The sequence below is a fragment of the Octopus bimaculoides genome, chromosome 16 (genome assembly GCF_046866305.1).
Source record: "Octopus bimaculoides isolate indiv1 chromosome 16, ASM4686630v1, whole genome shotgun sequence".
NCBI lineage: Eukaryota > Metazoa > Mollusca > Cephalopoda > Octopoda > Octopodidae > Octopus > Octopus bimaculoides.
Genome location: NC_142943.1, coordinates 16847600 through 16870566, shown reverse-complemented (window position 1 = coordinate 16870566; position 22967 = coordinate 16847600). Strand labels below are relative to the sequence as shown.

Genomic DNA, 22967 nt, shown 5'->3' with positions numbered 1-22967 from the left:
ACTTTCTCTATCAAGATTCTCATTTTGTGTTCATGTCTAAGTATAGGTTTAAATATTAGTGTATATCCCATTGCATTTTTACTTGCATATATGTCTGTACAATTGTACATGTACCTATCAAGGAAGCTATCTGTATATATGCAGTCTGATAGTCTGACCAATTTTATGTCATTCTTATTATGGAAGTCCAGATTTCTAGGAGTAATCATGCTCCTTGCCTCCCACTCCTAACCTTTTCCTCTCCTTTCCTCTTCACTTTATCTCAAGTGTGGTCTTACTCAAAACTATATATAAATATATACATTAACAGACAGATATTAATCAAAATTCAGAGAAGTGAGAGTTGAAATATTCATTCCATTTGTTGACAATTGTTTCATAATCTGTATCCTGTCACAAGTGAACAAGTTATTTCATCTCTCACTTCTCTGAATTTTGGCTAATTATTATATACTCTCCACCATTGCAATTCCTGGATTTTCAGAAGGATAGCAATGTTAATATTATGCCCTAATCTCAGCTATTATCTTTCTTGTTGAATCCCTATTTCTGTTTATGAATGTGTGTGTGTGTGTGTGTGTGTGTGTGTGTGTGTGTGTGTGAGTGTGTGTGTGTACATACATATGTATATATGTACATATATACATGCATAGATACATAAACATTATGTATACATTTTACACCAGATGTGTCAACCAATTCCTCAAGACCATTGTCATTCCAAAAAGATACTTATGAACAGACAGATGGTAAGAAGTACATGTAGGATGTGCCAAACAACATTTGATAAATAGAGTTATACTCCCTAAACTAAGAAAATATCACAGAAACCTTGTGAAAGTTTAGCTTAATTACAACAAGGTGTTTAATACTATTCTCTACTCTTAGTTACTGAAATCATTCCTTTTAGCAAAAGTACCTGCTTTCATTTTAGTTGCTGCCATTGAAAGGCTCACAAATCCAAGTCAACAACTACTACACTTGTAATGGATAGCAGAATGATTGTCTCTGAGCTTATAAGTATTTCAAAAGAACTATTCTAAGAAAAATATATGTCTCTGCTTCTGTTTATTTAGGCAGTAAATCTGTTACAATTTTTTTTTAACAAAATCCATTGGTTAAGTGTTAGGGTTTATAACTGTAAGAAACATCAGTGTAAACCATGATTTCTTTGTGGAGGAAGCTATAATTTAAAGTAAATATTCACACAGTGGCAGGTCTTCTGGAAATTGGGAGAGTATGGTCAAGAGACATATTCTTGTTTTGTAGACCTGTTAAAGGTCTTACATGGGACTTGTTGCGGATGACACTGTAGGAGTACAGGATAAATGGCAGGAGTATAAATGGCAGGAGTATAAGATAAAAGTCAAAACTTCTCTATTCACGATCTTTATGGGCAGGATTAACATGTGCAGCCAGGCTGGGAGTGGAATTGAGACTGGCTCAGGATCAGTTGGATCAGTTGGCTGGAATTTTCAGACAGCATAGTACTCACCAGAAAATGATCTATGAAATACACTTGATAGATTTGCTACTGGGTGCTGCTCAGCAGGAATGAAAATCAGTGCTGTGAAGATTGAGACACTCATCCTTTCAAGGAAGCCTGTGCAGTGCAATTTACATGTGAGGGGAGTTCCACTGAAGCAAGTGGAGAAGTTCAAGTATGGAAGCTCAATGATCAATTGAACAGTCAGAGATTTAGAGACATTCTAGTTGAGGCATTTAACAAGAAGGAGGAGCTAGAGATCTATAACATACAGAATAACTGGAGCTTGTTATGGGACAACCTACTGACAGCAACAGACCAACTTTGTAACTGGTACAAAGTTTCAGCCAGATGAAAGGTAATGTCATAGTGGAACAATGAAGTAGTACCATAAAAGGAAGGATTGGGGAAAATAGAGGTGGCAGAAAAATGTAGCAGGTACCTAGAAGAGAGGCTAGGCAATAGGTTTATCTAGTAAGAAGAGAAGTAGAAAGGAAGAGATCTACCAATGTCCTATGGCATGAAGGCTAGAGGCATATGGTGTTCCAGTTGCAAGACAGTGTGTCCAATAAGTGTGTATGGATGGATGATAGTACACTTGCGCTGCATAATTCTGAACAGAAAGAAGTATGGAAGTGTCACTATGAGAGAGGCTATTAAATATGGAGAAGGCATGGGAGAAGGGGAGTCTTTCTAATGAACCAGCCTGTGGGAATGGCCATTATAGTTATCTTATGTTAGATAAGACAAGGATACAAAGACAGGGAAGGCTGAGATGCTTAAATTTCAGGTCCAAGCTGAGATGCTTAAATTACCTGGCAAAGTGGGATACAGCCTAGTAACCTATATAGTTAATTATGTAGTACAGGAAGGAATCATAATACTGGTGTAGAAGCATTGTAGTTAACTCCTACAAGGGCAAAGAAGATGCCTCAGAGAGAAATAATCACTGTAGTATTAAGTTGCTAGACAAAGTCATTAAAGTTACAGAAAGGGTCATAACTCAACTAATTTAGAAGAGAAAGTCTGGTTTTATACCAGGGAGGAATACCATTGATGCTTTCATTTTAGTAAGGCACAAGCAAGAGAAGTAGTTAGCCAAAAATAAAGTACTATACTTTGCATTTATCATTATGGAGAAGCCTTTGACAAGGTCCCTAGCTTCCTCACCTGGTGGTCAATGCACAAGCTAAAGATAGATGAATGGTTGGTGAGAGCTGTTCAAATAATGTACAAGTGTGTTGTCAGTAAAATAAAAGTTGACAATGCATACAGCAATGAATTTAGTGTGCAGGTAAGTATTCAACAAGGTTCAGTTCTCAGTCCCCTCCTGTTAATCATAGTTCTCCAGGCCAAAACAGAGAAGTTTCTGATGGGTTGCTTGTGGAAGTTCCTCTATGTTGATGACTTTGTTCTTATAGCTGAATCTGTAGTGGAATTAGAAGTGGAATTCCAAGTGTGGAAGCAAAACCTGGAATCAGAGGGCCTTCAAGTTAACTTAGCAATGACCAAAGTTCTAGTTAGCAGGGAAACAGACAAACCACTAATCCCTTCGTGAAAATGGCCTTATTCGATAAGGTGAATAGGTGTTGGTAGAAATTTCAATGAGTGCTCAAGTCAAATTTGTGTCTAAATTCCAGCTTTAAATGCAGTAATATGATAGCTGCCCAAATGAAGATTAGCTATAGACACTGTACCAATTCGGCTGGTACGTATATAACAGAACAAAATCATTAACAGCCATGAAGCCAGATTATGACAGATTTATATTTATACAACATATAGAGATAACCACAAAATAACTAATTTCCTCAACATTGCCTTAGATTTAATCTCATCCTTATATTCTCCACACCACAAAGCAAATGAGCGTTTTCAATATATCAATATTAAATCTGACTACCGTAGATCAGTATTGTCAAACAGTATTTCCATTAGAATCTCTAACCTGTCAGCAAAGAAATTTTTAATAACCATGTCCCTTACTATAATCAAGCACTACTTGCTGGTGAGCAAGGATTCTTTGACAAAATAAAATTTTCTATCTAACACCAAACTTAAGAATTGCTTAGCTAAGCTAGATCCTAAATCTAACATACAGAAGCCATACTCAATATTCCTAACTCTAACTGGGACACCTACTCTGCAAACAACAGCAATTTCATTCCAGCATTACATCGTGCCACAGGTACGTTTGTGGCAACATCCCCCCACCACTTAAGTTAAACCACAAGAGCACATGAGGAATGACCCTAAAATGAAAACTAAACTCCTCCCTAAATCTCAGGATTATTTAACAAGAACAAGAAGCAAGGTGTATACCAAAGGGTATACACCTCTATTCAGCTTAAATGTTAAGGGATGCCAGAACAGTTATTTAGTATTATTACCCACAACATAAGTACCACACAATTGTCATACTCAGCTACACCTAATATTGGATCTATCATAGACATAAAGACTATTTTATAATTCACACCACCCTACTCATAATGATAGTAATAACTATAACTCAGAAACTGTAATAACAGTATGGAAAGCTTTAAAAATCATGGCCAGCTTAACAGGAATAGTGATAATGATAGTAATAATCACAACAACAATAATAACAATGAGAATAATATCTATAATAATAGGGCAAATAATAATCATAAGAAGAGTAAATATGAAAATATAAGGTAAAATACAGGTAACAATGCTCAGTGTGGGGATGACTTACACACACTCTAATAATAATACATATAATATGGAATATATTCTGGGATGGTACAACAATGAGGATAGTTGATTTGATGTGAGCACCTATTATTGTTATAATACCATTATGAATTCCACTAGACTTGGAAATACTGATAAAAATAATAATATTAGATATAGTAGCATCTAAAAACTGGACAAGAAATCTCCAGTTAATCTAGAATGCAATGATGAACATGTGAACACTGACAGTATAGGAAACCCAGTCACAGCAAGATATTAAACAATAGAACTTACTTGCATTACACTAGGAATAGAAATTTTAATAATAATATTAATTACAAACAACACTGAAGCACATCTGATAGGATTATATGCAACTGTAGGATACCTGCTGATTGCCCCTTGATGGCAACTGCTGTAGAAATAATGTAATTTATAAATGCACTGTCCTTATCCAACAGAGCTCCAATAAAGTATATATTGGTGTCACAGTTAACTTTAAATATCAATATTTAGTTCACCTTAGCTATTTTCTCCTGCTAAACACAATAATTCGACCTTACTAGCTAACTACATACATAATGTAAGGAATAACAGCATACCATAAAGAATTACTTGGTCTATCATCAGTACTAGGAAGCCATATCAGGGAAATAATATCCTGTGCAATTTACGATCAAAAGTATTGATGAAAATCTTTAAACATAACCCTCATTACCTGCAGAACTACTAGAGTCAAGCTTTTACTGCCTGTATTCACTGATTCTCTAAAACTTACCCATTTTACCATAGACCTAAGTGCTGCACTTTGACTCTATCTATGTAGATCACACCCATATGATAACTAAAATGCCACACACCTCTTCTTCACTTTAAACTATACTTGATCATTATTTTCATATCTGCATTCTGAACATTCTTATTTACTACATCTCTTAATTCAATCACTTACCACACACATAAACCTTATTTACTGTATTCCTTAAATAACTTACCATGCACCTTTGTTCAAACTTCTTAAGGTTATACTTCATCGTTGGATTTCCACCTTCATTTCTCAAAGTTCTTATTAAATATATGAATTAAAAAATTTTAGGTTGTACTTCATATTACATTTTCCACCTACATTTCTTGGTAGCCTCATAAATTATGAAATATATAAATATTAAATTTTTGCACTAACTATATATGTACACTAATTATAGCTGCATAATGCAAATTTCTCAAATTTACTTCATGTCCTCATTATATATTGTATATTAATTATCCACTGTAAATTACAATGTTCATTAACCCTTTAGCGTCTAAACTGGCCATATCCAGCTCAAATATTCTCCTTACTTTATGCTCAAATTGACCAAATCCAGTCTCTCATACCAACCCAACAATGTCATTCTAAAAATAAACAATCACCTCATCAAAATCTTGAAGATATGAGATAACATATGATTAATTCAAAATAATTTGAACAAATAAGCATTACATTTGACACAGTTATATTAATGCTAAAGGGTAAACTTGAAACTTCCCAAATCTCTTTATACTTATGACTACATTGATTATGATGTGGTGAGCTATTTTATGAAACAAGTTATCTCAGCATTAGCTATATTTCTTCTTCCTTTTTCTCTGCTTAACCTCATCTCCTCCCACCCATCATATGCTGACCACTTGTCCAGACTTACCACAAAGATCACCCAATACCTTCAGGTTCTCTATCACTCCTTACCCAACTCCTGATAAATTGGCTAAACTAATCAACTCCACTCATATCTTTCCACTTCACCATTCCACTAGTTGTCTCCTCTCTCCCATATCTTCACCTTGAAACAACTCTTACTCTTATCTATATAAACAGTGCATTTTATCTAAATATCTTCCTCTTGATTTAAATCTTTAATAAACCTGCCTCTCTTAATCTATTTTCATTCTCTTAAATCTGCCTCTCACCATATACACTCATTTATCCATCAAGATTCTACCCATTAGCCTTCCAAAGATGGTCTAGGTTGCTACAAAATTTCAATGCAGGCAACATGCTGAGAACTGCACCAACTATGAAACCATTCTAGAAATAGCTGTAAAGGTTTTTTTCTATCATTTCCAAGGATTTTACCTGTGACATTATTCATCTACTTACAAAACTGTGTCACATCAAAACAATGAAATTCTTTCTGGTGTCTGCCTGTTTACATTGCATCGATTAAGGATTCTCCACAGTGAAGACTCCCTTATATTTGTGACTTTGTTTTGTTATACACACATACCTATCTTTATGATTTTGTTATTTTTACATGCCTATCTATCTATCTATCTATCTATCTATCTATCTATCTATCTATCTATCTATCTATCTTTCTATCTATCTCTATCTGTCTATCTGCCTATCAGTATATACATATATTATTGTGTCTGGGGAGATTCATTCTGCTTTAATGCCTTGTTAATTAACACACTCACCAGTTTGATTTCCCCTCATTTACTTATTTTTTCCAAAATTTTTATTGCTTCTTTCAACCTTTTCAATAGTCGTTGACTCTGTCCATTATCAGAACTGTGTTCTTTTTCTTTGTTTGTTTGCTTGTTTGTTTGTGCACATGTATGTGCATCAGTGAGCATGTGTAAACACATATGCATGTATGTATGTATGTATGTATGTATGCGTGTGTGTATGCATATATATATGTATGCATGTGTGTACGTTTGTATTCGTTCTGTGTATTCATGTGTTTGTGTGTTCCTGTTTGTGTGTTTTTGTGTGTGTGTGTATGTGTGTGTGTGTGTGTGTGTGTGTGTGTGTGTGACATATACATATATATAAGTAAGTAAATGGGTATGTAAGTAAACTGATAGATAAGTAAATAGACAGGTAATATAGACATACAAGCACACTCACATACACACATACATACATACACAAAAAAAGACTGAAACACATGACCATATACACACACGCATACTTCACACACACACACACACAAACATGAACACACAAACACATGAATACACCGAATACATACAAACATACACACACATATACATATATATATACATACACACACGCATACATACATACACACAAACATATATATATATATATATATATATATATATATATATATATGTATATATGTATATATGTATATATATATATATATATATATATATATATATATATATATATCCTGAGACCTCCCTTCAGTCATGACTGACCATGGGATTGCAGCTAGAAAGTTACCCTTCCAAGCACAAGTCCGGGCAAGGTTGTTTTATGAGAGACCAGCAGTCGCCCATGCATACCAGCTTCCCCTCTCCACGCCACCAGTGTTATCCAACGGAAAGGCAAAGGCCAATACAGCTTAGCACCAGTAACGTCGCAACTCATTTCTACAGCTGAGTGAACTGGAGCAACGTGAAATAAAGTGTCTTGCTCAAGAACACAACACGCAGCCCTGTCTAGGATTTGAACTCACAACCTCACGATCGTAAGCTCGACGGTCTAACCACTGAGCCATGCACTTTCATATATATATATATATATATATATATACATATATATATATATATATATATATATATATATATATATATATATATATATATATATATATATATATATATATATATATATATATATATATATATATATATATGTGTGTGTGTATATATATATATATATATATACGATGGGTTTCTTTCAGTTTCCATCTACCAAATCCACTCACAAGACTTCAGTTGGTCTGAAGCTATAGTAGAAGACACTTGCCCAAGGTGCCACGCAGTGAAACTGAACCTGAAACCATGTAGTTGGTAAGCAAGCTACTTACCACACAGCCACTCCTGCACATGTGTTTATACATGTGTATATACATGTACACAAACAACTCATACAAAATGAATGCAGCTCCAATAATAGACAGAGTCAACAACTATTGAAGAGGTTGCAAGAAACAAGAAAAATTTTAGCAAAAATAAATAAGTAAATGAGTGGAAATCGAACCGATGAGCGTGTTAATTAATAAGGCTTTTAAACAGAATGACTCTCCCCAGACACACGTGCAAGTATTTTTATGTTTGTATTTGATTCTCTATGGCTAACAATGAAAGAGATACAAGACAACCATCATCATCATCATCATCATCATCATTTAACATTTATGTTCCATACTACCATGGGTTGGATGGTTTGATAGCATCCAATGGTCCCAAAGACTGCATCATGCTCCAGTGTCTGTTTGGCATGGTTTTTAATGTTGAACGCCCTTCCTAATACCAACAACTTTAAAGTTAGTACAGGGTGCTTTTTTCATGCCACTAGCACTACTGAGGTCACCATGTAGCTTGCATGAACTTCAAGCAGGGAAAAGGAACTTTATGCTGGGAGAATAAAGTATAAAGAGGGGTAAAGTATGAGAGAAAATGGTTGGAACCAAGCAGGTTTCTTGCTGAAGAGGAGATATATGACTTCTCATGTTTTAAAAGAGAGGATAAGGGTGGATCCGGAAATTGATAATGAGGTGTAAGGGTGAATCTTCAAGGAAGGAATGGGTGATGCAGGAGTGCTAGGAGTGAGGAGATACTTGACATGGGAGTAGTAGAATAGAGATGATTGTACAGTAAACAGGATGGCAAAAACTGAGCAGACATTCTATTGAGTAGGTTGCAAGAGTGAATGGGGAAGAGAGAGATGCAGGCACAGTGTGGAGTGATAAATACCAAAATTAATGGAGAAACAAGATTTATATAAGATTTGAACATATATATTGTAGTTCGCTTGAAGCATTGTGTATTGTTTGTAAAATATAATGTGTCTTGAATGGCACAACAATGCAGAGTGGACTTAATAACTATTATAATTTAATTATCCATAGTCTGATATAATAATATTTCAGAATAGAAAAATTCCTTCTTCAGATATCACTAGGAATTAGTTGAGTCACTGCTGTTGTCAGTTTTCCAGCAGTTACTGAATTTTTTTTCCCGGAAGCATCTCTGCAGTGGTCTCATAAAGCTCCTTCCGGAATTCTTCATGAGAAGTGCGTGTGGGTGGCCATGTCTCAAGCTCATGTGTGCTGGCACATCTGTAGCACTGCTTCTAAGTTATGTATTATACATGCAGTTTCTTTTTTCTTTTTCCTAATACATGATCATGTTATCAAAAATAGACCTACATGCATCCAGATGTAGCTAAATGATATACTGATTGCCAACCACCAGCCTGCTGTTAATTTGGAGCCCTAGTCTGTCTATGAGGATAGCTGCCTTAATTCTTAGATTACCCAAATTTCTTTCATCGGCCTGAATTGTGACTGTTATGCTTTTGTCGGTGTTCTGGTATCTGTCTAGATGTTTTCTGAAGGAGGAGGCTTTCATGCTCAGATGTTCATTGAGGCGAATGTGTAAAGGCCTTGTTGTGCTACCCACATAGAACTTGTTGCATTTGTTACATTGTATTTTATACACAACAGTTACCCGTCATCATAAATCTGTGTCACGGATGGGGCAGTTAGCTAGTGTGCACTGATTGGTGTATGTCTACATACAACTAGCCCACTGTGGCCTTTCTCTGAGAAGACACCAAGCAAAGAAATGAGCAAGGGACAGCAATCAATGCACACTAGCTAACTGCTCCATCTGCAACACAGATTTTTAATAAAGCATATTACTCTACCTCTGGTATTCGAGTACTATTTTTTCAACCTTGTTTCACATTTATATGCTTACTCTGGTATATATATATATATGTATACATGTGTGTGTGTGTGTGTGTGTGTTTGTGTTTGTGTGTGTGTGTGTGTGTGTGTGTGTATGTGTGTGTGTGTGTGTGTGTGTGTGTGTGTGTGTGTGTGTATGCCTCTTCTATTTTTTAATTATTAGCAATCTTCCACTGAGGAGGGATGTAGTTAACACTGGCAAATTCACATTTGGAACTTGAGAAAAGTCTTGCATATTTTTACTGTTCCACTCACAGATTGCACTTGTAATGTACGAATTAGTTGATCAATTTCTCTTTCTGAAAATCCCAGTTTATCCAGATTCTCCTTTAATCATTTACTAACAAAACCTAGTGCTCCAATTATTATTGGTAAGAATGAATTCATAGTCTGGATATAGAACCTGGAGGTTTCAAAGCAGTTGTCCATATATATCCTCTTTTCCTCTTTTTCTTGCATTTTCAAAGAGATAATTATATCTGCAAAGCAGCTGACCTCTATGATGGTACATACTGTTGCCCCTCTGTCCCAAACAACAATATCCAGCCTGTTATGTTTAAATTTGATAGAAGTTTTGATGGGAATATTCCACCAATATTCCTTGAGTTGGTGTTTATGAATGTATTCCAGAACAGAAAGATTTTCTAAGTTTATTTCAGGACAGTTTTTTGTGGATGTCATTGTAAATTGTTTTAGCAACAACATCGTGCCACATAAGGAGGTAGAACTATGACATTTTAGGACATGCATGATGTCTTCCACGGAAACATGACATAGCCTACACCTGCGATTGCATCACTGTCTCTCTTGTTCACCAGGTACTTTGTGGCAATCTCCTGTTCCTGGATTACAAACACATAGCCTTCAAAATGTGATGTGATGTAGTGGTCTTGTGTCCAAGAAAGGCTGTGCTTTGTGTCAATTTTACTGTCTTCTTCAAGTTTCCAGGCAACATACCCTGCATAGTCTTTTTGTTGTATGCTGAATGCTTTCCATCCAGGTCTTCTCTGAGGTAACGAGGGCCCAACTGTTTTGGGGCTGTATAGGAGATCACTGCCATGTATGTATGTATGTATGTATGTATGTATGTATGTATGTATACGGGTCCTTAATAAACAAAAGTAGAGTTGAAGTTCATCAATTTTGAATTTCATCTTTTTCATTACACTAAACATAGATGAGAATGAACATTCAATGAAAAAAATAGATACTTGTTTTAGTATTGGCTTAAAATATGTTCCCATTTTTCCCATTTAAGTATCTAATAATGATTTCTAACATAATATAATAATAATAATAATAATAATAATAATAATAATAATAATAATGATTTCTGTGTCAAGGCTTTTTAATAATACAAACTGCTCAATGGTAGTTTTGCTATTTTACCATCCATATTAATAAATTTTTTGTAACAAAAATTTTTCCTTTCATTCTGATGTCATTCCTATGTTTTCAAAAGTATTTTGCATTTATTGAGCAAGGTAAACTATTATTTTGCAAGACTTTATAATATATAATGTTTTTCTATATTTTGACATTTAATAATCATTAATAATTGCATATCTAGTTGTTTTCCATCAGAAATAAAATCAAAAATAATTGTTTTTACTGAGCAAACAAATTATCTATTTTCCCCCTTTTTCTTCCTAATTTATTTAAGTAATAAACATGCATGTGTAGGAGTACACGAAAATGCTTACTAAAATTTTAAAATACAGATTCACATGATATGGATAGTTTCTATGTGTTTTAGGCAATTTTGTGTATGTACTTGAATATCAGTGAATGCATATATGTGTGCATATTATATATATATATATATATATATATAGAAACACACATATAGATAGATAGATAGATATATCTCTCTCTCTCTACACACACACGCACACTCACACACACATACATATGCGTGCACATACACACACACGCACACAATGAGTATATGCACATTTATATACTTACACATAAAATGTAAATGACATAATAGAATGACGAACAGAAAAGTGAAATTTTCCTAAAATTCTATGATGGATCAGAATTTACAAAATTAATAAATATTGTTGTATATTTTATTTCTATAACTATTTATGATTTTAAATATTAACATTGAAAATTAACAAATGCTAACTATAGATTTCATATGTACCAAGATTCAAAGTGGAAGGCTTTAATCCACTCAAATGATGGTGAAATCCACGAATGACATGATCTTACAAAAAAAAAATTGCTGAATGTTGTAAAGCTTAACATATCTTGTCACCAGATGTACACACAACATGAACTGATATACACACACACACACTCGCACACACATATATATATATACTTATACATGTGCCTGTGTGTCTGTGTCTGTGTGTGTGTGCGCATGTACACATACATGTAAAAATATATACAAACATATATATACATGTGTGTGTATGTGTATATAGATATATATACATACATATATATATATACATATATATATATATATATATATATATATATATATATATATATATATATATATATATATATATATATATAGCTTCATACTTCATCTATAAATACATGCATATATATATATATATATATATATATATAGTTATTTCCATTATTGTCTGTGTTCAAGTATTTCCTAAAATTATTTCTGTACTCTAAAGGAAAAAGTATTTTATGTGTGTGTGTGTGCATGCACATGTGTGTGTTGTGTGTATGCGTGTGTGTGTGTGTGTGTGTGTGTGTGTGTGTGCAAACAAATTGATTCTAAAAATTGTTGAACATGAAGCAAATATAAATCTCCAGCAGATCATGCGAACCATGCTATATTAGCTGAATATAAGATATATTGAAGCAAAATCATATTTTCATTAAAATTAGATAAACTTAAGCTATATTAGTATTAAAAATATTGAAATATTAACACAAGCTATTTTAAAAGGAGATATATAATATTAACTGAAGCTTTTAGAGCAATTATTCTTTCAGCAAATTTTTTCACTATATATATGAAAAATATTTATATATATCCATACATAAATATATGCATATATATATATATATATATACATATATATATATATATATATATATATATATATATATATATATATATATATATATATATATATATATACATATACATATGTATATATATACAGTATGCATACACATATATACATACATACATGAATATATAATAACAGACATATATATATATTTATATGTATGTATATATATATATATATATATATATATATAAATATATATATATATATAAATATATATATATATATGCATATATATATGCATAGGTATAGATGTCTACACACAATACATGTATGTATGTATATTTATATCTGTGCATATATATATATATTCAATTTATCTATCTATCTATCTCTTTCTCTCTCTCTCACTCTCTCTTGCTATATATATATATATATATATATATATATATATATATATAAACATGTGTGCAGTATTCTAACAACCACTTCATTCCATCATTAATTCTATCAAAATATTGCTTCCAGAAACTCTGAGAAATATGATGTAAATTACCCAGTTTCTAATAAATGTTATAAATTTGCTCTATCACATGACTGTGCTCCTTTTACATTGCAAAGTTAATATATAGATAGAAATACTAGCAAAATCAACATTGCATCATATATACATACAAGGTCTGATCAATAAGTATCCGGACTGTTGTCATCGTAACGAAGCTAAAGCACAGAGTGTTAAGCTGTTTGGCACAGATTAATCTTGAACTCTGTTGTGCATGTGCACTAAGTTTTAACATTCTAGCTCACTTCTACTGTTTACAGCAATGCTTGGAAGTAAGGTGTGTAGCATGTGATCATCGCACTGACCATGACAGATAAAGCTGTCATGGTGATACCTACTCAGAGGCCTACACAAATTTACATAAAGTGTATGGAGAAGAGTGTATGAGCTGCACAGGGTTTAGACGTTTCCAAGACGGCCAAAAAAATGTTGATAGTGATAAACGTTCTAGGAGACCTGCAACCGGCAGAACTGAGAAAACATTGCAGAGGTGCATGCAGCTGTGGGGGGAATCACTACCCTTGAGTTATCAAAAGATGTGCAGATTAGTTACAGTTCAGTTCAGTACTTTATCACTGAAAATTTAGGTATGAGACTTGTGTCTGCCAAGTCTGTACCAAAACTGCTTTCAGCTGACCAAAAAGACACTCGAGATTCAATTGCACAAGATCTCCTTGATTGTGTCGAGAATCATGAAAACTTTTTGAAACCTTTGCATAGGCCTCTGAGCAGGTATGACCAGACTTCTGGCAAAATTTGATGCAGATTCTCTGCTCAACTTTCTCTGTCATGGTCAATGCAACAATCACATGCTACACACGTTCCTTCCGAGCACTGCTGTAAACAGTGGAAGTGAGCTTGGATATTAAAACTTAGTGCACATGCACAGCAGTGTTCAAGGTCAATCTCTGCGAACTGGCTTTCTCTGCAAGCTTTAGCTTCATTACAATGGCAACAGTCTGGATACTTATTGATCAGGCCTAGTATATATATATATATATATATATATATATATACACACAAATATATAGGGCATGATATATATGCTTGTGTGTATGTATATATATATATATATATATATATATATATATATATATATATATATATGTATATATATATATAATTATAGCTAGACATATACATACATGTATCTATGCTTATATATGTGAGTGCAAGAGTATGCATATAAGTATGTATATGCACATATATATATTCAATTATTTGAATTCTGGCACATATCTTTTACAGCTATCACTATTTTCTTTTGATAATCATTTAGCTGAGATCTTAAACAATTATAGTTAATATCTTTTCATTTCAGACATATTACAGAAAGAAAAGCCATCTGCTTCATGAAAAGATACAATGTTTGTTTGTAGTTTTATATATCTAGTTGTCAGCAATTTAGAACTTCATCTGTTCTGTTATGATATCTTAAAATAAGACTGACAAATTTTTAAACCAAAATTTAAAATGCATAGTTGTCTTTTGTGTTTTTCTGTCATCTTAAATGTATGTCATGTAAATGTATAACAAATTTTTAGATAATTCTAATATGTATAAAATTATTGTTGATATTCAAATAAGTATAATATGACTGGTATAATATAATTGGTAATATCCTAAATGATAAAATATTAAATTAGATATTAATTTTTGAAAATCTCAACTATTTGTTCATGTAAAGACAAAAACTATTGGAAGAAATGTAATTTCAATGTTAATAAATACGAAATATCAATGTGTAATTTGATATTTATTAAAAAAGGAACTGATGTTGCAGTATCTTTGAAATCAAATATGATTTATAGTTTTCTAAAAGTTTGTTTCTTCTAGAAATGTTCTTTTTTTAATATAAATTAATATTGTGTATAAAGCAGAAACAGGACAACAATATAAAATTCAGATTGTCTATCCAAAATAAGAACAGTGTGGATGACCAGATATTCATAACCTTAGAACTTATCTTTAATACGGCATATGAGCAACAACATCAAAAATAATTATTGCGAAATGACAGCAATCACACACAAAAAAATACAAATGTGTACATATCAAAAATAAAGCAGCAAACTAAAAAGAGGGATATTAACGAAAACATGGAAATGCTGGAAGAATTTATGTATTTATCAACTGTAAGAAAATGTCAGGTTTATGGGAAATGAATAATAAGCAATTGCTTTTATTCAATTGTATTTTTGAATAGGGAAGATTTATTGATCTTGTCATTCTGGATTCACAAGGAAAATCTTCATGGAATATATAGTTTCTCAAATCATATTTTAGAAACTTTTAAAGATCAATGGAAATGATAATAAAATTCTCAAATGTATTATATTCTATTTAAAGAAAAGTCCAAAAGCATTATTTCCTAAATTAAAGAAAAACAAATTTTATACATAAGGATTATTAAAAATTACATTCATTATTTTTTTAAAATCCTTTGAATCTTGGAATCTGTCTATTATAAATATGAGTTACAAGATTGTAGGATTTTTAATTAAATTAATTATATGTAGTAAAAATATAAATTTATAGCTTAAAAACAATTCATCTATAATCAAACCAAATATTTCAAGAGATTTAGTTATTTATAAACAATAATTATTGTAGAATAAATTAGATTAAAAGTTCACATACAAAATAAGAAAAAATAAATTTGAATCCTCAGTTTACTTACTAACAAACTCATTTGTAGGATTTTAATTTTATTTCTATTCAAATTGTTCAATCTAATCTAAATAACTTTTATCCGTAGTTATTTCATAATTAGCTAAATAATTACTTTTTAACTTTTTAAAACTACAAAAATTAGAAAAGAATATACTAACTGAATTAGATATCAACATATTGGCTGATTTCACTTCAGACATTTCATTGTTTTCTGGCTACAACACATTTTTTTACCAAATTGATTCAAGTTTACATAATCATTGGGTATAGTAATATTACCTACGAATGAGAAGACCTACCTAGAGGTGGATTTATATATTCTCCACTTAGGGTCAATAAACTTGCATTAAGACTTAGTAGTTAAGAGAAATGTTAGCTTTAGCATTTAGTTTCATAATACCAATAATCCTTCTTTCATGCGCACTCCTCTCTTTCTTTCTCTCTCTCCCCCTCTCTCTCTCCCTATCTCCCTCTATCTCTCTGTCTATCTATCTATCTATCTATCTCTATCTATTTCTCTTTCTCTCTTTCTCTCTCTCTCTATACATATATATAGATATATGTGTGTATATATATATATATATGTATGTATGTAAGTATATACATATATGTGTGTGTATGTGTGTGTGTATATATATATATATATATATATATATATATATATATATATATATATATCAGATTGAGTAAAAAGTAAGCAATGTTTTGAACCATGAAGAATTTGTGCTGGATTTCTGCAAAGTTTTGTAATTTTTTTAAACATTTTTTTGTAGTTGTCTAGTAATACAGACACAGACTTGCCCAAATGCATCAATAAATTAACATTCATATTTTTTCATCATTGTTACAATCACTCCTATTCAACTTCTAAAAAGGACGTAAAGTACCTGAAACTGCTCACAATATCAATGAAACATTTGGTGAGGAAATGACCAGTGAGTGGTCAGCTTGAAAATGGTTTAAACGATTTTGCAGTGGAGACCTGAGCCTTGAAGATCATGAGTGTAGTGGATGCCCATCTGTCATCGATAATGGTCAATTAAAGACCATCACTGAGAAAGATCCATATAAAACCACTCGAGAACTGGCAAAAGAACTTCAAGTTAGCCAGAAAACTGCCTGCAATCATTTGCATGCAATTGGAAAATCAAAAAACCATGACAAATGAGTACCACACAATTTGAATGAACATCAGAAAATGCGCAGATATGAAATTTGCTCATCGCTTCTCCATAACCAGACCAATCCATACATTATTGTAACTTGCGATGAAAAGTGGATTCTGTACAACAACAAAAAACATTCCTCACAGTGGTTGGACCAAAATGAAGCATCAAAAACCTTCACTAAAGCCAAGCTCTTCAAAAAGAAACTTATTATGACTGTTTGGAGGTGTACTGCTGGACTCATCCACTATAACTTCTTAAAACCCGGAAAAACCATTATTGTAGAAACATGAAATTGACAAAATGAATAAAAATCTGTTACTCCTCCATCTCAGATTGGTTGACAGAAAAGGGCCAATCGTTCTTCATGACAATGCTCGACCACTAATGATTCTCCAGAATTTGAGGGAACTTGGCTACAAAGTTCTTCCCTACCCAGTTTATTCCCCAGACCTTCTTCCTACTGACTACCACTTTTTCAAGCACCTTGACGGTTTCCTGTGAGAGAAGGAGTGAAATCAAACTGATGCTGAAAGTGCATTCAAAGACTTTGTCAGCTCCAGAACTCCAGATTTTTATTGCTATGCTACCAGAATAAATAAACTCATAACTCGTTGGCAAAAATGTGTTGATTGTAGTAGTACTTATGCCGATGAATAAAATTTCTGCATTGTTGAAATATATTGTGCTGAATTTCATGTTTCAAAACGTTCTTTTTTACTTTTATTCTTTTACTTGTTTCTTTAATTTGACTGCACCCATGCTGGAGCACCACCTTTTGTCAAACAAATTGATCCCAGGACTTATTCTTTATAAGCCTAGTACTTATTCTACTGGTCTCTTTTGCCAAACTACTAAGTTACAGGGACATAAACACACCAACATCGGTTGTCAAGTGATGGTGGCAGATGGGGGAACAAACACAGACACACAAACATATATATATATATATACATTATATATATATATATATATATATATATATGATGGGTTTCTCTCAGTTACCATCTACCAAATTCACTCATAAGGCTTTGGTTGGATTGAGGCTATGGTAGAAGACACTTGCCCAAGGTGCCATGCAGTGGGACTGAACCCAGAACCATGTGGTTGGGAAGCAAGCTTTTTACCACACAGCCATGTCTGCTTACATTTTACTTAGCCTGATATATATATGCATATATATAGGTGTGTATATATATATATATATATTTACAAGACTGATATATATTTATAAAACCTTCAATTATTTTCTATCCAAGAGTTTTTCTAACTCAATATTCTACATAGTAGAAGATAGACATTCCACAAATATTTACAGTCAGAGAACTAATAAAAAAAATAATGTGGTATAACTCTCCATACAGAAGGGATGTAAGAATTATCATACCTAGGAATTTCTTTGAGATACTAAAGAAAAACATCTTGCCCCAGCATAGCATTCATAATAACTCTACAGTGAACTTATCCTTGTCAATGGCTAACTTCACAAATAAGACTAATGATGTGATCTCTGCCTAATATTAATTATACAAAAAACACTTCCCCAACTGGCACTAAGTACCATAAACTGTACATGGGACGGGAGATGGAATAATATGGATATTATTCAAACTTTAGCAATGATAACAAAGAACCTCTTCAAACTAGACCACATTTTCTCACTAACAATGGAAGCAATTATAATATTAATATTAAAGATACTAATATTAAAGTAACATAATAGTAATAATACAAATACCATAATTACTACAAAAAAGTTAACCACTGAATAGCAGTATGACAAGCAAAGATATACCAGCTCCTCAAGAATTCCCCCATTTAAGTTCATTTTCTTGTAATTATAGACTACCAACTCAATGTCTGCTTAAAGGTAACTGCCTAATAAAATTTTAAAAAAAAACTTATTCCATAAATAGGAATCATTACCCTTGGCAGTATTATATTGATGCCACATCAAACATTCTCAAACATTGCTTCATTATGCACAAACATAACTTTACTAAGAAAAAAATGATACGTATAACATCACTATTAGAATATATAAGGACTTTAAAACTAAAGAGTATTGATTTCAAACTGCAGTATTGTGACTACTACTTTAGCATATAAGGAGAGACTACAGGATAAAATTAATAGTAAATACTAATTAGCAGCCAAACAGGTTATGTTGTTCTTAGATTTTGAATTAATTTGAAATTTTAAAAATGTAATTTCATTCTAAACCTAAACATCCAAAATGAATAAGTTTCTGCTATTCAACTGAAATTATTTTTCAGGTTATTGTAAAAATGGAACGTATTTCTCCATATTGCCTACATATATATGTATAATAATAATAATAACTTCATTTTCATATATTCATACATAGACTTGCTTACACTTATCAAAAAGTTTATATGTATCTTTGTGTATAAACATGTGTTACATATGTATATAAGCATATGTTGATGAGTGTGTGTGTGTGTGTGTGTGTTTATATATATATATATATATATATATATATGAGTATCTATCTGTATAGATTGAACATATGTTTATATGACCATACATGTGTTGATTCCAGTATGTGTGAATATATCTGTCTGTGCATATACATTTGCATGTATTCATACATATGAATGTATATGTACATGCATGTATATGTGTGTGTGTGTGTGTGTGTGTGTGTGTTCATATATTTATAAGTGCATATAGTTGTAAATGTGAGTGTGTGTAAAAATGAATATACACCTGAATTTGTTTGTATCTAGATCAATAAATCTCAGTCGGCAGTTTCATGTCTCTCGCTTTTCCATAAATATATCTGTCATTAACTGATATTAAACTCAGAGCCACTAAAAACATCTTTATGCTTTGTTTTATGGAGTTAAGGAGATCTTTATCTACAAGACTGATAAAGTTGTCAATCATTTCAAACTTAGAAAGAACAGCAGGCAGCATTATGTCACCTTCTCCATTAATATAGTCTTCCAAACTTTTCACCTTATATAAAGAAGGACCAGCAACAACAATCTTTGCTAAAGTCAACAATAATGGTGTGAAGGTTTAATTAATACATTGGACAAGGTGTATGTATTTTGATTTTGCCGTCTTCAATGAAATGTGCTTTAATTCAAAACTAACTTTCAAGAAATTTTCACAAAAGAACATGAATTTTCTTCACAGCTTTCTCTTTTGGAATATAAATGGTCATATTGTTTTCTAAATACTGATTGTTTTGTACTTTAACTAGCACTATACATGCACACACACACATACATAGGGCATCCCCCAAAAATGTATATGTACTTTTACAGTCGACAACTCAGTTTATATTTTTTAGATTTAACCTATTAGAAATAATGAAGGAACCAGAATAAGTTTTGAAGAAAGGAAATTTATCCTAAAGGACTACTGAAAGTGCAAAGACTGTTTAGGGGGAAGTTTGAAGCATATCCACCTATTTAAAATTAGTGATAAGTTTGAAGCAGTTAGAACTGTTCAGAATGTCCATAAAAATATTCCAAAACGCTGCAGGTACTAATAAGCCCCACAAGGAAGAATACTAGAAACATATTACCAGAGTTCAAGAAAATCTGTACAGTAAGTAAGTCATAAAGCAGGAATTTAAAAATCAAACATCTATCACAATTTGAAATGCTGCCCTTGGTAAAATTACAGTCCAAGAATAGTCCATGCTCTAACTGAATCTTTGCAACAAAGATCATTTGGAGTGATGAGGATAAATTTAACACAGTTGCACTTACTAGGGATCTGAGGATCTGCATATTATGGAGGTATACTATAGTAATTTACCAGGAGTCACAGTATGGTGCAACTTATCATCACAAGAATTAATTGCACTATTCTTTTCTTGACAGTGCGTAACTAGTCCCCATTTACTTGAACTTGTGACAATCTGTCACACAAAGCATTCAAGAGATCTTTGAAAATATTGAATTTCATTTCCAGCAAGATGGGATTCCCAACACTACTACAGTAATGTGAGGAACTATCTTGAAGAGATTTTGACAAATAAGTGGGTTGGTCAAAGAGGTCCAGTAGAATAACTTCTGCATTCACTGGACTTCACACTACTACACATTTTTTGCAAAGATTTGACAATAAAAACTTGCAACATTTAATGAATTGAGGGCTGCCATTGAGCAAGAACATATACAAATTCTAAATGAAATGTTTATTGATGTTTGTGATTCCATTGCTTTGCATTACTAGTGATGCCTGGACCAGAACAGTCATAAGTTTGCAAACAGGTATTCATAAAATATGAATTTGTGCTTATAGACTTTATTAAATTTTAATGAATACTTTTCCAGAGAATGTGCACTATCTGGTCCTCCAACACCTTTAGCCTACACAAAGATCTAACTCTACAATAACATAATTCTACCAACAGTTCTCAATGCTAATAAGACGTGGAAGAGCACTGTGAAAATGGACAGAAAGCTAGATGTGTTCCACTAAAGTTGGGTGAAAAGGACTTTGTGAATGTACTGGGAAGACCACTTAGCAAAAATCATCACAGCACAAAGACTGAAACTAGCAGGTCATATAATTCAGTTACAGAACAACGCTATTCTAAAAGCTTTCAAATGGACACCACCAAAGGGTGAAAAAGAAAGAAATTAACTGAAAACTACATGGCAAAGAACATTCATAACTGACATGCAAGAGGTCAATATCACATGGGCAAATGTAGAGAAAACCACAGCCAACAGAAGCCAGTGGTGTCAACTCGTTGCCCAATATGCTTGAGAGCATAAGAAGAACTAATACTGATATTTAATGTTACATTGCAGCTAAAGTTCATTATTTTACATAACTTCAATTTTAAAGCTATAACAGCAATTTTAAGATGGTCAGCCTACAAAGAATGGGATTTTTTTAAAAGCTGATAAATCACCTAAGGATTATGTTCCCTATTTTTGTTATAATGTAAACCATTTGCTCTACTAAACATATTGAGCTCCATTTTGTGCAAATATGTCCATCATTGTTCCCATGCTAGCATGGATTGCAGGTACAGTATCTCATCAACTGATGCAATTCTTTGCCATTTCACTCCTTGTAAATGCGAGCAGTCATGTCATTACTCTACAACAAAAACATAATCTATCCTCTTCTCTCATATTTTACCTTTCACTTTCAAGCATAAAGCCCTCTTTATAGTTCATAGTCTGTGAGCTGCATGGTAATCTCAGTAGTGCTGGTAGGACAGAGAAAGGGCCCAGTATCTATATACTGGGTAATGTGCTTACATAGGAAGGGATCCCCAGCCATAGAAACCATATCAAAGCAGACACTGAAACATGATGCAGTCGTTGGACTCAGTGGATACTGTCAAATCATCCAACCCATGTCAGGATGGGACATGGGTGATAAATGATGATGGTAAGGATGACATATATACATATTCATACAGTATTACTGACTTTACCAATCGGTTTCAAATATTACTTAGCTACACAGTTATCTAATATCTGGCTATCTAATATCCCATGCAAATCTGATTGGCAAGACTAGTTGAAATGGATCTACAATACTGTATACTTTGATTAAAATATTCACTCTATTGACTAATATATGCATGCATATTTTTTCTGATTTATAGATTCTTAGACAACTATATGTAAATATATATGTATATATATATATATATATATATATATA

At 32.5% G+C, this 22967-nt stretch overlaps 1 protein-coding gene across 41 annotated transcripts in view; it reads right to left on the bottom strand.

The window, feature by feature from the left end:
- The window catches only part of LOC106871424 (poly(rC)-binding protein 3), a 488151-nt gene that overhangs the window by 154874 nt on the left and 310310 nt on the right, over positions 1-22967 (bottom strand). Inside the window, exon 14 of one of the 41 annotated variants that reach the window (XM_052973825.2) lies at positions 15728-15829. The exons of the other annotated variants lie outside the window; for them this stretch is intronic. Coding sequence (XP_052829785.1) covers positions 15823-15829 — 7 coding nt within the window. The 3' untranslated portion in view covers positions 15728-15822. Of the gene's footprint in view, positions 1-15727; positions 15830-22967 lie in introns of those variants that run through there. 41 annotated transcript variants of the gene reach the window in all.